The sequence below is a fragment of the Lytechinus pictus genome, chromosome 19 (assembly GCF_037042905.1).
Source record: "Lytechinus pictus isolate F3 Inbred chromosome 19, Lp3.0, whole genome shotgun sequence".
Taxonomy (NCBI): domain Eukaryota; kingdom Metazoa; phylum Echinodermata; class Echinoidea; order Temnopleuroida; family Toxopneustidae; genus Lytechinus; species Lytechinus pictus.
In genome coordinates, this window is record NC_087263.1 from 14,235,046 (window position 1) to 14,249,447 (window position 14,402).

The window sequence follows — 14,402 nt, forward strand, 5'->3', positions numbered from 1 at the left end:
GATTCTTCTGTCCCATTTTATCTATTTCCTGTTGTCTGTCAGATACTCCTACCAATTTCGTTCTCTATTCACGATCCTGGTGCTACTTGACCTGAGAATGGGTGGTTACAGTAGTACGATCCTGGCGTCTCTTGTTGAGGAAGATGGGTGGTTGAGTAGCCATGAATTCCTACTTTAATTATTCTGTCACATTTTATCTATTTTCTATTGTCTGTCAGATACTCCTTCCAATTTCGTTCTCTATTCACGATCCTGGTGCTACTTGACTTGAGAATGGGTGGTTACAGTAGTACGATCCTGGCGTCTCTTGTTGAGGAAGATGGGTGCATTGAGTAGCCATGAATTCCTACTTTAATTATTCTGTCCCATTTTATCTATTTCCTGTCCCATTTTATCTATTTCCTGTTGTCTGTCAGATACTCCTTCCATTTTCGTTCTCTATTCACGATCCTGGTGCTACTTGACTTGAGAATGGGTGGTTACAGTAGTACGATCCTGGCGTCTCTTGTTGAGGAAGATGGGTGGTTGAGTAGCCATGAATTCCTACTTTAATTATTCTGTCACATTTTATCTATTTTCTGTTGTCTGTCAGATACTCCTTCCAATTTCATTCTCTATTCACGAGCCTGGTGCTACTTGAGAATGGGTGGTTACAGTAGTACGATCCTGGCGTCTCTTGTTGAGGAAGATGGGTGGTTGAGTAGCCATGAATTCCTACTCTGATTCTTCTGTCCCATTTTATCTATTTCCTGTTGTCTGTCAGATACTCCTACCAATTTCGTTCTCTATTCACGATCCTGGTGCTACTTGACCTGAGAATGGGTGGTTACAGTAGTACGATCCTGGCGTCTCTTGTTGAGGAAGATGGGTGGTTGAGTAGCCATGAATTCCTACTTTAATTATTCTGTCACATTTTATCTATTTTCTGTTGTCTGTCAGATACTCCTTCCAATTTCGTTCTCTATTCACGATCCTGGTGCTACTTGACTTGAGAATGGGTGGTTACAGTAGTACGATCCTGGCGTCTCTTGTTGAGGAAGATGGGTGGTTGAGTAGCCATGAATTCCTACTCTGATTCTTCTGTCACATTTTATCTATTTCCTGTTGTCTGTCAGATACTCCTACCAATTTCGTACTCTATTCACGATCCCGGTGCTACTTGACTTGAGAATGGGTGGTTACAGTAGTACGATCCTGGCGTCTCTTGTTGAGGAAGATGGGTGGTTGAGTAGCCATGAATTCCTAGTTTAATTTTTCTGCTACAGTTTTATTAATGTTTGTCGTCTGTCACAAAATGCCCCTTTATCTTGAGATTTGTTTTTGTCAATATTTTTCTATGATCTTGGTACATGTATCTTCAGTGGTTCTCAACGTAGTTGTTAAATGACCAAAATCAATTCCATCCTTACATTCTCCTTTCTTTCTGTTTTCTTTGAGGATATTTGGTATGATGAAACTGATTCAGCTCGTGGATATTTGAGCTCGAAGCTTAACACCATGCGGAGGTCTCTACCTCGTGAACAACAGCGAAGGCCAAGGACAGGAAAATATTCAGGGCTGCAGGTGAAAGCTTTCAAGAAAGAACTGAAGCGCACATTTCAACAAATGGAAGAGGTGACCTCAGAAGAGGAGGATGAAATTGTCAACTTCTGCAAAAGGGCAACTGCAGAGAGCAGTGCAGAGGTCCTGGAGGGCATGGGCAGGACGTTCCAAAACAGACGAAATTGGATCTCTGAGAAATTGCCGAAAGTCACTGACATCCTTGAGCGATACCCAAGATTTCGAGATACACCGACAGTTGTAAGTAGTACATGTAACAATGCTCCATGTAGGAATTAACTAATAATTAAAAGGGGACTTTAATCATAAAATACAATTTGATATTTTATAAATGGAGTCTGTTTGATGCGAGATATAAATATCCCACGTTTTCATTTTACTTCTGTTAGCTTACAGAAGCATCTGAAATCTCAAATTGGACCCTCCCCGAGCTCTTAAAGTGGAAGGCAACTCAGACATTCACATGCTTTCAGTGAATAGAGAAGGCACCAGTAAAAATTTGAACAAAATAGGACAATACGTTTTCGAGTTATGGATTTTCGAAGTTTTCGTAAATACTTATTATGGACATCTTCAAGTTGGCAACTCCGCCAGAATCTGTGATGTCATTGTGGACAACTCCCCATTGGTAATGTACATATATTTTCACAAAATTTCATTTTTACAAACTGTTAGGGGGGGCAATAATATTCATTCTTTCAGAAATGATGTAGAAATAATTTAGCAATGACATCTGTGTACATGATTTATTTGGAAGTACTGTACAAAGTACTGTTAAAAGAGATGATTTTATCAACCATATTTATATGTATGCATGTTTATTGAAGATACAGCAAGAATTCAAGCTGTTGTTACCAGAGGCCACTGCCAAACTTATCAGCAAGTGGGAGACAAGATTTGTGGAGAGCATCCTACACATTTGCAAAATGTCCAGGCTGCCGAAGATACAAGCATTGATGAAGGACTTGTATCATCCATCTTCTGAGTTAGGTGACCAGTATGAACCTTCTGAGGGTAAGAAAATGTGTCCTTCAGTTTGATAGATAAATATTGTGCTTGAATAGGCATTTTTAGTTATACAGAGCAGGATCGATAAACAAACTCCTGTAACATTCAGAAAGTTTGGCACACAATATAAAGAAACGGGGAAAAAAAATTACGATAATTTGAAGGAGGATTTTCCAATAAAAGAAAAATATGACCTGACCGATCAGAGTGCAACAAACTGCATGCCCGAAATCCCTGGGCACTCATAAGTCTGTGTCAGGCATGGAGGTATCATATCAAGAACTTGCATGCCAGTTTGGTACACAGAATAAATTAGTGTTTAGCATGTTTAGCAGGTCAAATAACTTTGTCCAAGTTTGAAATGTCCTTAAAATCACAACATCTAAATTTCATTTTCCTCCCAGCTGAATTTATTGGCTTAACTCATTGTCATGTGGAGGTGGAGGCTGTGATTTTGATAAGCTTTGATAAACTTTTCTTATTATATCATCAATAACTCCAACTACACCATTTCTTTTGTTCAAAATCATTGTTTATGCTTCAAAAATGAGTTACTACTTCTACTTATATCTTATCCAAATTTTTATCTTCTGTTTATTGTACTTATTAGGAGAGTAATCACTCTATGCATTCATGGGGGCTGTGTACCTACTTCCATCTAACGCTGCAAAGAGGACGTCCTTGGCAGATGCAGTGCAGTACTTCCTGGTTACAAGACCGGTATGTTTGCTATGTGCATGAAGTCTAATTTCAATCTTTTGAAAGGAGTAAAATTATTACATTCATTCTTTAATGTGGGATGAATTTAATGAAATTGTTACGATATTCATTAGTGGTTTTTCCATTATTTTTTAATTAAAATTTCTGAAAAACATCCAATGCAGTTCTCAAAAGATCCAGTTCTTAGTTACCCCCACTAGGACAACTACCCCTGACAATTATCCCCAACTATCAAATGTCCTGGGGGTAGTTGTCCAGTGGGTAATTGTCCGGGGGGGGGGTAGTTGTCCTATTCAGTATTACTTAAATTCAGATTGTGCTTTGACAAACGTTTTCAATTTATAGAAAAACAACAGAATAATTGTGGTTTGGTTTATTCTACAAAAGGCTCATTTCAAATGGGTAACATACAAATTGACCAAAGCTGTTATTGAAATCTTAATATGTTGTCTTACAATTGTTTTCACTTTTGTCCCCCAAATGATGTAAAAGTATTTATTTGAGCCTATAATTGGTAAAGGCTTGCAAATACTAAATTTTTGTCCATTGTTACTCTCCTACAGCTTGGCACCAGCGTAGAAGCTTTCATCAAAGAGCAGCGAAAGGATGCAAAGTGAAGCGAAGCCAGCCATACCTGCTGGGGCTAGGGACTCGTCGCCTGCCAGTGCAGTACTTTGTCGTCATCGATGAGCAAGCAATCCCCTGCCCTGGAGATATCACTTCATCGGTGGATGTTCTTTTCAAGCTGCACTACGTGTTCAACATTCATTACGCAACTGAACTGCAAGCATTCTATAAGTTTCTGGAACACTTTGTGTATGAAGTTGGCCATCCAAGGGATGTTATCCCAGCACGGGCCAAGGAGTTGATGTCGAGTATCACTGCTATTAGCAGCAAGTAATATGTTATGAGAAGCTGGCCGTCACGGTTATAGGCGTCACTACAATTATAGTCTGAAGGCTTCTGATCAAACTATAGTAGAGGTGGGCTATAGAAGTTGACCTCTTCTAGACACACTCATCACACCTTAGTTTGATGAGTTTAAGTGTACTGACACATTGGAAGAATTTTTTTTTTTTTAATTTAGAATCCAGGGTGCCCCGTCCAAAAACGTGAAAAATCCAAGATGGTCGCCATTTTAGCCTTGAAAATGCACTTTTGCCATATCTTTGTCTTTTATAAATATTTGTTCATGATTTGGGTGTCTATAACTTTAGGTTTTATAGGTCAAGGAATCAGACTAGACTGTTAACATTTAAAAATACCAAATTTATCTATGCATGCTATTTAACCCTATTTAGACTTGGGGGGGGGGGGGCTAATACAGCCCCCTCCCCCTCAACGTTTTGCATGATAAGTCCGCCGTGCGATATTTTTTTGTCCACACCGTACACTGACTTTATACTTCTAAGTCTCGCGTAACTTTTCAGACGAAATTTGTCACGTCCACACGTACAGATTTTAAGCCATGCCCCTATGAACAAAATTTTGTCATGCCCCAAATTGCTCAAATACATGATTCTGTGTACAAAGTCAATACAAATTGAGTTTTCTCATCACAATTAGAAATGTTTGATTATTTCTAATTTATTTGGTAATACCTAATATGACTATTGTAACTCGTAGATTGCTATTTTTGGGGGAAATATTCTTTATAGCATTTCTAACAATTCTACTTGACAAAAAATTTGGTACCATGTTTAATTTCTTAAATATATTTTATTGTTTTAACTTTATTATATCAATTTCTTATATTTCTTTTTTTTTTCAACTATGTTAGTTGTTTTTTAGCTACATATTTCAAATAACATTTCTGAAGCATAATTATGCTGAAAAAAAAAATTATTCAGCCAGTTAAAATTGAAAATAATCAAACATGATCTGTTAGTTTTTTTATTGACTAAGTACACAAAATAATGTATTTGAGCAATTTTGGGCGTGTACATTTTTTGTCTCGCCTGCATAGCAGAGTGAGACTATAGGCGCTGCTTTTCCGACGGCGGCGGCGTCAACACCAAATCTTAACCTGAGGTTAAGTTTTTGAAATGACAGCATAACTTAATATGTATATGGACCTAGTTCATGAAACTTGGCCATAAGGTTAATCAAGTATTACTGAACATCCTGCATGAGTTTCACGTCACATGACCAAGGTCAATGGTCATTTAGGGTCAATGAACTTAGACCATGTTGGGGCAATCAAAATCTTAACCTAAGGTTAAGTTTTTGAAATGTCATCATAACTTAGAAAATATATGGACCTAGTTCATTAAACTTATACATAAGGTTAATCAAGTATCACTGAACATCCTGCATGAGTTTCACGTCACATGACCAAGGTCAATGGTCATTTAGGGTCAATGAACTTTGGCCGAATTGGGGGTATCTGTAGATTTACCATCATAACTTTAAAAGTTTATGGATCTGATTCATGAAACTTAGACATAATAGTAATCAAGTTTTACTGAACATCCTGTGCAAGTTTCAGGTCACATGATCAAGTTCAAAGGTCATTTAGGGTCAATGAACTTTGGTCAAATTGGGGTATTTGTTGAATTACCGCCATAACTTTGAAAGTGTGTTGGTCTAGTTCATAAAACTTGGAGATAAGAGTAATCAAGTATCACTGAACATTCTTTGCGCATTTTAGGTCACATGATCAAGGTCAAAGGTCAATGAACTTTGGCCATAATGGGGGTATCTGTTGAATTACCATCATAACTTGGAAAGTTGATGGATCTTTCTCTTGAAACTTGGACATAAGAGTAATCAAGTATCACTGAACATCCTGTGCGAGTTTCAGGTCACATGATCAAGGTCAAAGGTCATGTAAGGTCAATGAACTTTGGCCACGTTGGGGGTATTTGTTGAATTACCATCATATCTCTATAAGTGTATGGGTCTAGTTCATAAAACGTAGAAATAAGAGTAACCAAGTATCACTGAACATCTTGTGCGAGTTATAGTAGTTTTCAAAATCAGCACTGCTGCTATATTGAATCGCGTGATGCAGGTGAGACGGCCAGAGGCATTCCACTTGTTTAAAAGGGGTGTGGCTTCAAAATCGTTTTTGCGGGCATGACAAATTTAGTCTCGAAAATTGCTTGAGACTTGAAAGTTAAAATTCAGGGGACAGCGTGGACAAAAAATTTTGCATGACGGACATGACGGACCCCCGGTTTATACAGGGTTAAATTAAGCATATAGATAATGTTGTATTTCTTAAATAGTAACAGTCTAGTCAGATTCCTTGATCCATAAAACCTCGAATTAGACAAGAAAATCCTGAAAAAATATTTAAAAATGACAAAGATATGGCAATTTTTTTAATTGATTTTCAAGGCTATAATGGCGGCCATCTTGGATCGATTACATTTTTGGCCCGGGCACCCTGGATTTCCAACTTTTTATTTTTCAAATAAGTTGTCGGTACACTTAGACTCGTCAAAATAAGGTGTGATTAGTGTGTCTCGGAGATGTGCCCAAAATTTTGCCCTCTATAGCCCACCCCTATTTTGAATATGGGCATTGTTGTGCTTTGAATGATGAGGATTGTATTTCCATTAGAAACAATTTGACAAGTCACATCTGATATAAATAATGCACAAATGGACTCATTTGATAATTTTTACAGGTGCATTCAGACTCAAATTAGGAAGTGAATTATTCATTGTCTGAATTTAAACTACTTATTTGAATTGTATTTCCATTATAAATAGAGACAATTTGACAAGTCACATCTGATGTAAATAATGCACAAATGGACTCATTTGATATTTTTACATTTGCATTCGGACTCAAATTATGAAGTGAACTATTTTGTCGTCTGAATGTAGACTACTTATTCTATGTTCATAATTGTGTGTCATTTGATAATTATTGAAAACTGGTGTTTGAAATATCAGTTGGAAAGTAATTCTCTCTACATAATATCTTAATTTGACAACTATAGTCAGTCATAATTTTATTATATGTGAAGTGACCCTGCATGTGCGTTGATGTCATCGTAACACCATCGTAGAGGTCAGCGCCAGTGCCTTAATTCCATGAGTTGTTGATCTGCAACTTGCGCATCTCTGACAACTCTGTTTTTGCATATTCCTATAACCTTTGAGAGAGGGCGCTATGTTATGACATCACATGCATATGGTCTATTTCGAAGTCGGCCAGTGACTATATGCCATATGGACATGATTATTCCAATTAATTAGATTGTATTGTAACTTGAAAATCTATTTGCATACATGTATTACCATGTCAACATTGTCATGTTCTTTTTATAGGTACTGTTGCTCTTTAAATGATGAGAATTGACATGTTCCCTTATAATTAACAAGGTTTATTATGTGTGTTATTACTGTTAACCAAAGTTCAATTTGATATTTTTTTCAAATGATACGTAGAACATGTAATTTTAGGTTGAATGTTTACCAACAATTATGGAAAGCATGTTAATACTTCATAGTTAAATGATCTGCATATTAGGACTTAATGAATTTAAACGTGTTTCGATATTATCTGCATTTGAAGAGATATTTGTGTGTGAAAATCATAGCTAGAATAATACTATAGATGGAGACCATTTAACAACATACATCTGTTATTTGTACAGGCACATAAACGGACTTAGAAATTCTGTAATGATTTTTCTTTTTAGGCTCTTCTTTTTTTCTATTCAACAGTGTCTAATTTGTACAGCAGTATAGTAGAAATCATGATTCTCTTTTTTTTTCTTATAAGGTTTGTCATTTCCAAATTTGAATTTTCCGTATCAGGATGTTCACAGTTGAGTGTCCCCGCCAAATGAGGGGATACTATGAAACATGTTCCGTGCCTATCTGTGTGTCCGTCCGTCAGGCGAAATTTTTTTTAAAAATTTCTCATTGCATATTGCTGATTTTAATTCCCATTGCTCTGACTGATAAAGATGGGTGAGGGCCTGATAATAACTTCTACACTGAAATGCACAAATCACTAAATCATTTGTGACCTTTCGAATCACAATGCTTAATGAATCTGAAACCTGTTTAATTTTCAGAAAATCAACCGTCTTTCATTTTTTGAATTCTGAACCATTCCAATAAACAACCTTTGGAAATACAATGTACAAACATTTTTAAAAAAGAACCAGTCTAAACTGTTTCCATGCATCATTCATTTGTACATTCATGAAAATTGTAATTGTTTCCCGTGAATTAATGTAATCGATTTTGGATGAAATCTCTAATAAAAACATGTTTAAAAAAAGAGAATTGTGTATGTGTGCATTAATTGTGTGTATGAGGATGTGTTTAAGTATGATTGACAGGCCCCCGAGTCTGATCACCATTCACCCCTTTGAAAAGGGGGTTTCAACACTTTATATCGTAAAAACCACATTTAATTATGCTATTTTACCCCAGTAAAAAGGGTACAAAAATAAGGAGATTCAACACGTTTTCCAGCGGTTTGATGAGGCTGTAATTTTAGCATTTAATAAAGTCAAAGTCACATTTATCATGGTAATTTACCCCTTTCAGAAAATGGTAGAATCCACCATATTTTTCAGCCCTATAATATTGCTGTATTTTTAACACTTTCAAATTAATCATGGTAATTTACCCCTATCAGAAAAGGGTAGAATCCAGCGTTTTTTTCAGCCCTATAATAGTGCTGTATTTTTAACACTTTCAAAAAGGGTAAACCAGCATTTAAAACGCTGTCACTCCTCGCCCCTATTCAAAACGCTGAATTCAGCGTGTAAAAGGGTGGATCCAACACTTCATTTTTAAGCGTGTACGGGGTTGCCCGCAAGTTGCCCCCCCCCCCCTCCCTGCTTAGGCGCGACTCCGCTTCGTTGAAGAATAGGTCGCGCTTCGCGTTATCTCTTTATGCCTTTAGAACAAACCTGAGATGTAGTGAAAACTTCAGTCTTTTGATAGAAACACCCCCTAAAAAAAAATCAGCTTTTGGCGGCCAATCTGGTAAAATGTGAACGGAGATATTTTTCTGCCACCCCCCCCCCCCCATTTGCGAATAGGCAGGATCCTCCCCTGAATATATGGACTTTTTTCACTTACAAATAAGCATTGCATTTGCATTTTATTATTAGAGGTGTATTCTGTTCATGATAACTTAAAAAAGCTTGCTTTGAATTCTCATCATTCATTTAGTGAGATACGTATCCTCCATGTTAAAAAGTGCTTAAAAGGTTTCCACTTCTGGTCGGTATAATACAATTTCATAATAAAATGTCACCTTGTGCTTTATTGGGCTCACATCATTCATTAATTGAGATACACAAATTTATCTTTATCTAAAACGTGCTTAAAATGTCAAATTATCAGATAAGAATGTGAAAAATATTCCAGCTGGTGTTTTGCGCCCGTGTTACTTGATTCACGAGATACACAGCTATTTATTTATAAAAATGTTTCCAGATGTCAGGTTAGAATATCAAAAATTTTCAGCTCGTGCTTAAAGGGGAATCCAGCCTTGGCCATAAAATGTTGTGTTGGGAAGGGGAAAAATAAATTAAACAGAATGGTGAAAATTTGAAAGAAATTGGACAAGCAATAAGAAAGTTATAGCTGCTTTAAAATTGGGATCACTAATAGTATGTAGATTTCAAATTGGCAACTGGGTAAGTAAATTATGACAAGGGGCAAGGATAACTTTCCCATAGGCCATGTACTTTATTATCAGGGTTTTGTGGTTTTCTCCTAAGTACCCACTCCTCTGGGGCAGTAATCTAAATATAACCCAGGTAGTATATTGTTTAATGTCCTCATGAAAGAAAAATGTAATTTGAAATAAAACTTTTCGGAAAAATGACATTTTTAGCCATAATATGTAGTGGAGTACATGGAAGAGTAGTCCTTGCCTTACATCACTATGACATCCCATATGTGGCCAATTTGAAGTCTCCATGAGTATAGTGATTACCAATATTTACAACTTTTAAAAATTCATAACTTTCTTGTTGTTTGTTCAATATTGTTCAAACTTTCACATATCAACTTGTCTGACTTATCTTTTTCTTATAAAAACAAGTTTTTATTTGGGTTGGATTCCCCTTTAATTCGCGCTCGCATCAATATTGTTTAGTTATAATTATACGCATCCTGTCCTGACAGTTTTTATGCAAACGAGAAGCGCGAGCTGAAAATTTTTGATGTTCTAACCTGACAACTGAATATGTGCTTTTCATTCAATTGTAAAAATTTCAGCTCTCGCTTCGCGCTCGCACTGATATTTTAATTAGATATGCATCGTGCTCATCATAACAACTACTTAAGCCTTCAGGATAAAATACATGAAATATATATATTTTTTTAATAATTAAAAAAATCAGATCGCGCTTTGCGTTCCATTATTTTTTTAGGCCTTGTGAGATACCTCATTGTGTTTTTAAGAATAAATTTCAGACTTTCTTTAACTTCGTTCTGTACCCCAAAAATTATCTTGGTGCCCCCTAGAAAAAGTCAAGCCCCCCTCCCCCAGTACGCCCCTGCTGAATAAATCCTAGCTACTCAACTGATGAGATTGAGTCGATTTCCTTCGAGATTACATTTTTTCCACGAGGTTATCAATAATAATATAGAAGGATATTCTAAAACGATTAGTAAAGAAATTACAGCTCCCGCTCACAGCGGCGTAACAGGGGTCGGTGGCCGGGGGGGGGGGTGGGGCAAGAGCCAACAATTTCCCGGTCATATCATATGGTATGAACAGGCGTAATGGTGTGATGAGGCGACTTTTTTGAGAGGGCCAGATATTGTGTATCGGGCATAATTTATCTTTAAAAATAGTTGCGAGCGGGCGAGCAAAAAAAATGACATTTTTAATACAAAAATCAAATTTTGTGATAGATTTTGACATGATATGCAGAGAATGATATATTTCACTCTCCTCTCTTTCCATTCCTTTTTTGTGGTCTGTACGCCACTGTGAACAGGATTTTCTGCGGCAGTAGCGTGAAGAGTAAAAAAAAAACGAAGGGCGCAGTATGGCGCATGTGCTAAAAAGCTGCTTGATATAAGTCCCGAGCGAGCGAAGCGAGCGAGAAAAAAAATCACTTTTTTATGAGAATCTAACTTTGAGATATTTTTTGACATTACATTCGGTAAATAAAATCATATCGTACACTTTTCTTTTGCTTTTCCCCCTCTTTTTTATTGTTCTTGGTTGTAGAACTTTTGGGGCCATGGCCCAACCCTTCCATACTCAAATACGACAGTGCTATGCGGTTGGGGTCCGGGGCGGAGCCCCCGGAACTTCTTGATATCAATGCCATTAAACACTGGCAGATTGCCGCTATTTTTAATCAAATCGCAGATATATACAGAATATAGCATTTACATAACACATTTATTCAACCCAGTTGCGTAATGAACCACATGAGGGGGCAAAACATAGCAATGTTGGAAAATTTGTAAAAAGTCGCCAGCGAGCAAATGGAAAAAAATTGTCTATTGAAATTAAAATTCTAATTATGTGATAGATTTTTCCATTATATTCAGCAAATAACACAGTTCATTGTTTCCAGGCATTTCATTATACGTTGTCTCCTATAATTTCTTTTATTTCCTCTTGGGTGTGGAACCAAGAGGAAATAATCACTGTACGCCAGTGATTGAACGTAAAGCTAAAGGTAGGAAGGGTCCGTACAGGGGGCGTTATAGAGTCATTTGGAGCTTATAGATGAAGAGCCCCCACTGCGTGGGGTCTGGGGCAAAGCCCCGGTAGCTTGAGTTTTTTTTCTTGTCCCTTTTCTTTGTTTACCAATTTAGCTTTTGACTAATTCCATTCTACCTTCGTTTCCCGCTATCGTTTGCCACTTTGTCATCTTTTAATTTATTTCCCATCATGCTATTGCATTACATAGGCCTATTTCGGAATGATTTGTTCTTTCTTAAATGTTCTTCTTTCGTTCCTTTTCCCGCTTTTCTTCCTTTTCCATTTAAAAAGAATATTTTTTATTCGTTTTCTTTTCACTTTTCCCTTTCCCTTTCCTTTTCCTCCTTTCCTTTTCCCTTCTCCTTTCCCTTTCTTTCTCCCTCCCTTTTCTCTTTATCCCAATTTTTAAATATTTTCCTGGTGAAATCCGCCAGGGGGCAGCTTGCCCCCCTGCCCCCCCCCCCCGCCTGTTACGCCACTGCCCGCTCACACAATTCTAGTAGGGCCTTCTCTGATGAGAAGTTAAACGACATGGAAACATGCAAAATCTTAAACAGAAAACCGAAAATCGCTCGCGCTCGCATTAATTCTTTTTTTTAAAGTGATATTACATATATTCATGGATTTTTTTTTCATGAACACATAAAAGAGGGGGGGGGGTCTTCAATTGTCCTTTTTTCATGTGAATTTGGAATAAGATAATTCAATATGCATTTAAGGCACCTATTTTTGCCTAGCGGGGAGGGTTGGGGCACCATTTTTCGAAAAGTACACAGGGGCGCCAAAATCAGGTCAAATTTGGACCCCCTCCCTACGAAATCCTGGATCCGCGCCTGCCTACGCCAATTCCTAGCATACAAGGGGCAAGAGCAAACTAGTGATGGTTTCTGTAAAATAAAATTGAAAATCAGTAATTATCAGAAATAGTGATTTAATAGAGGGAAGAAGGAAATGATTTTGGGGCAAGTGCTCCTACCCAACATGCTCAACATTGCTAGATAACTATTAAATAATTCACTCCCCCCCAAAAAAATATATTTATTCAGTATATATGAATAGATTGCCTACATAGTCACCTTGAATACGAATTATGAATTAACCCACTCCTTGAGTAAATAGAAAACGTAGACCTAAACATTTACATGAACATGAAAATCAATATTTATTGTTCGAAATACAAATCTGAAATAAAAATACTCAGAAAATGCTTTTTGCCCGATTCATCGTGACCCGGCAGCCACTGTGCAGCGCCAGTGTACACTTTACAAGACTGTCGAAATAAAAATGGAAAAAATAACTCTTTTTGAAGCAACACCGATCTTTCGTTCATAATTTTTACCAAACCCCTTTTTATTTGTATATATTTTATAAATCAATCTAATCCATTAGTATTATTTTATGATAAAGGCTTTTGCCACCAAAAATTGCATTGTTCCAACCAACATCTAGATATACACTGTAAAAAATGAGGTGCTAATTAAGCACTTACAGTGCTTGTATAGTGACTGCACTCGAGTGCTGATTTTCTAGTTTTAATTCAAACTAGAAAATCAGCACTCGTAGTGCAGTCACTATATAAACAATATAATTGCTAAAATAGCACTTCATTTTTACAGTGTAATTTTAGACTTTAACCCTAAATCTATTTATTTCGTTTATTTTATTGTTCTTGGTCATGTACATGCATGCCACCTGAAATCGGTTCTCGAGAAAGTGCCCCTTGCAGTGACATCAAAACCGGGAGAGCTAGGTAGGGGAAGAGGGGCCGAGTCTCCAGCTTCCCCCTCTGTAGTAAACTTGTATAAAAATGTGAAAATGACCATCGAACGGTGATTTTTTTTGCATGTTCACCCCCCCCCACCCTCCACCATCACCACCACTTTTAAAATGGTTCCGGCGGCTCTTGTCTTGTCCCTATACCACATACACACACACACACACCACGCACACACCTCCTCACACCCTATCTCACACACACACCTCACACACCCACACACACCTCCACACATACACACACCCTCACACACACACACGTTTGTAATATGGTGTTGGCAAATGAAGCGACATTCGATTCACCAACTTTTTTCAGACGTGTATTCGCAAAGCGGGCGTCGCTTTGACATTTTGATGGAGGGGGGCGGGGGCTAGATTTTATCGACAACCTTCTCGATGTTGCCGAACAAAATGAATGTCTCATCTCTTCATCTTTGTTCGACATGCAGTAGTCGTGATAGTGGAATGGGGGGGGGGGGGCAGGCGCGGATCCATGCAGTGTGCGCCTTCTAGCGACACCCCTGTACCCAACGGCACGAGCGATAAACATCCGTCAACAAATCGGCAGATTAAAAACAAACCCGTCAACGTTTGCTATCGACCTTGCTTGAAAATTGTGGAATCATTAACTCTGCCACTTGGTGACCCCTGGCAAATAGGACCCTGTTTAGCAAATCATTTAG

General features: G+C 37.5%; 1 protein-coding gene across 1 annotated transcript; it reads left to right on the forward strand.

The window, feature by feature from the left end:
- Positions 1-366: 366 nt before the first annotated feature.
- On the forward strand, positions 367-8,154 carry LOC129253986 (uncharacterized). The gene is made up of 4 exons (XM_064113885.1): positions 367-1,800; positions 2,388-2,574; positions 3,179-3,288; positions 3,852-8,154. Exons 1-3 carry the CDS (start codon positions 1,384-1,386, stop codon positions 3,184-3,186), a joined length of 612 nt encoding a protein of 203 aa, XP_063969955.1. The 5' UTR covers positions 367-1,383; the 3' UTR covers positions 3,187-3,288; positions 3,852-8,154.
- Positions 8,155-14,402: the final 6,248 nt, after the last annotated feature.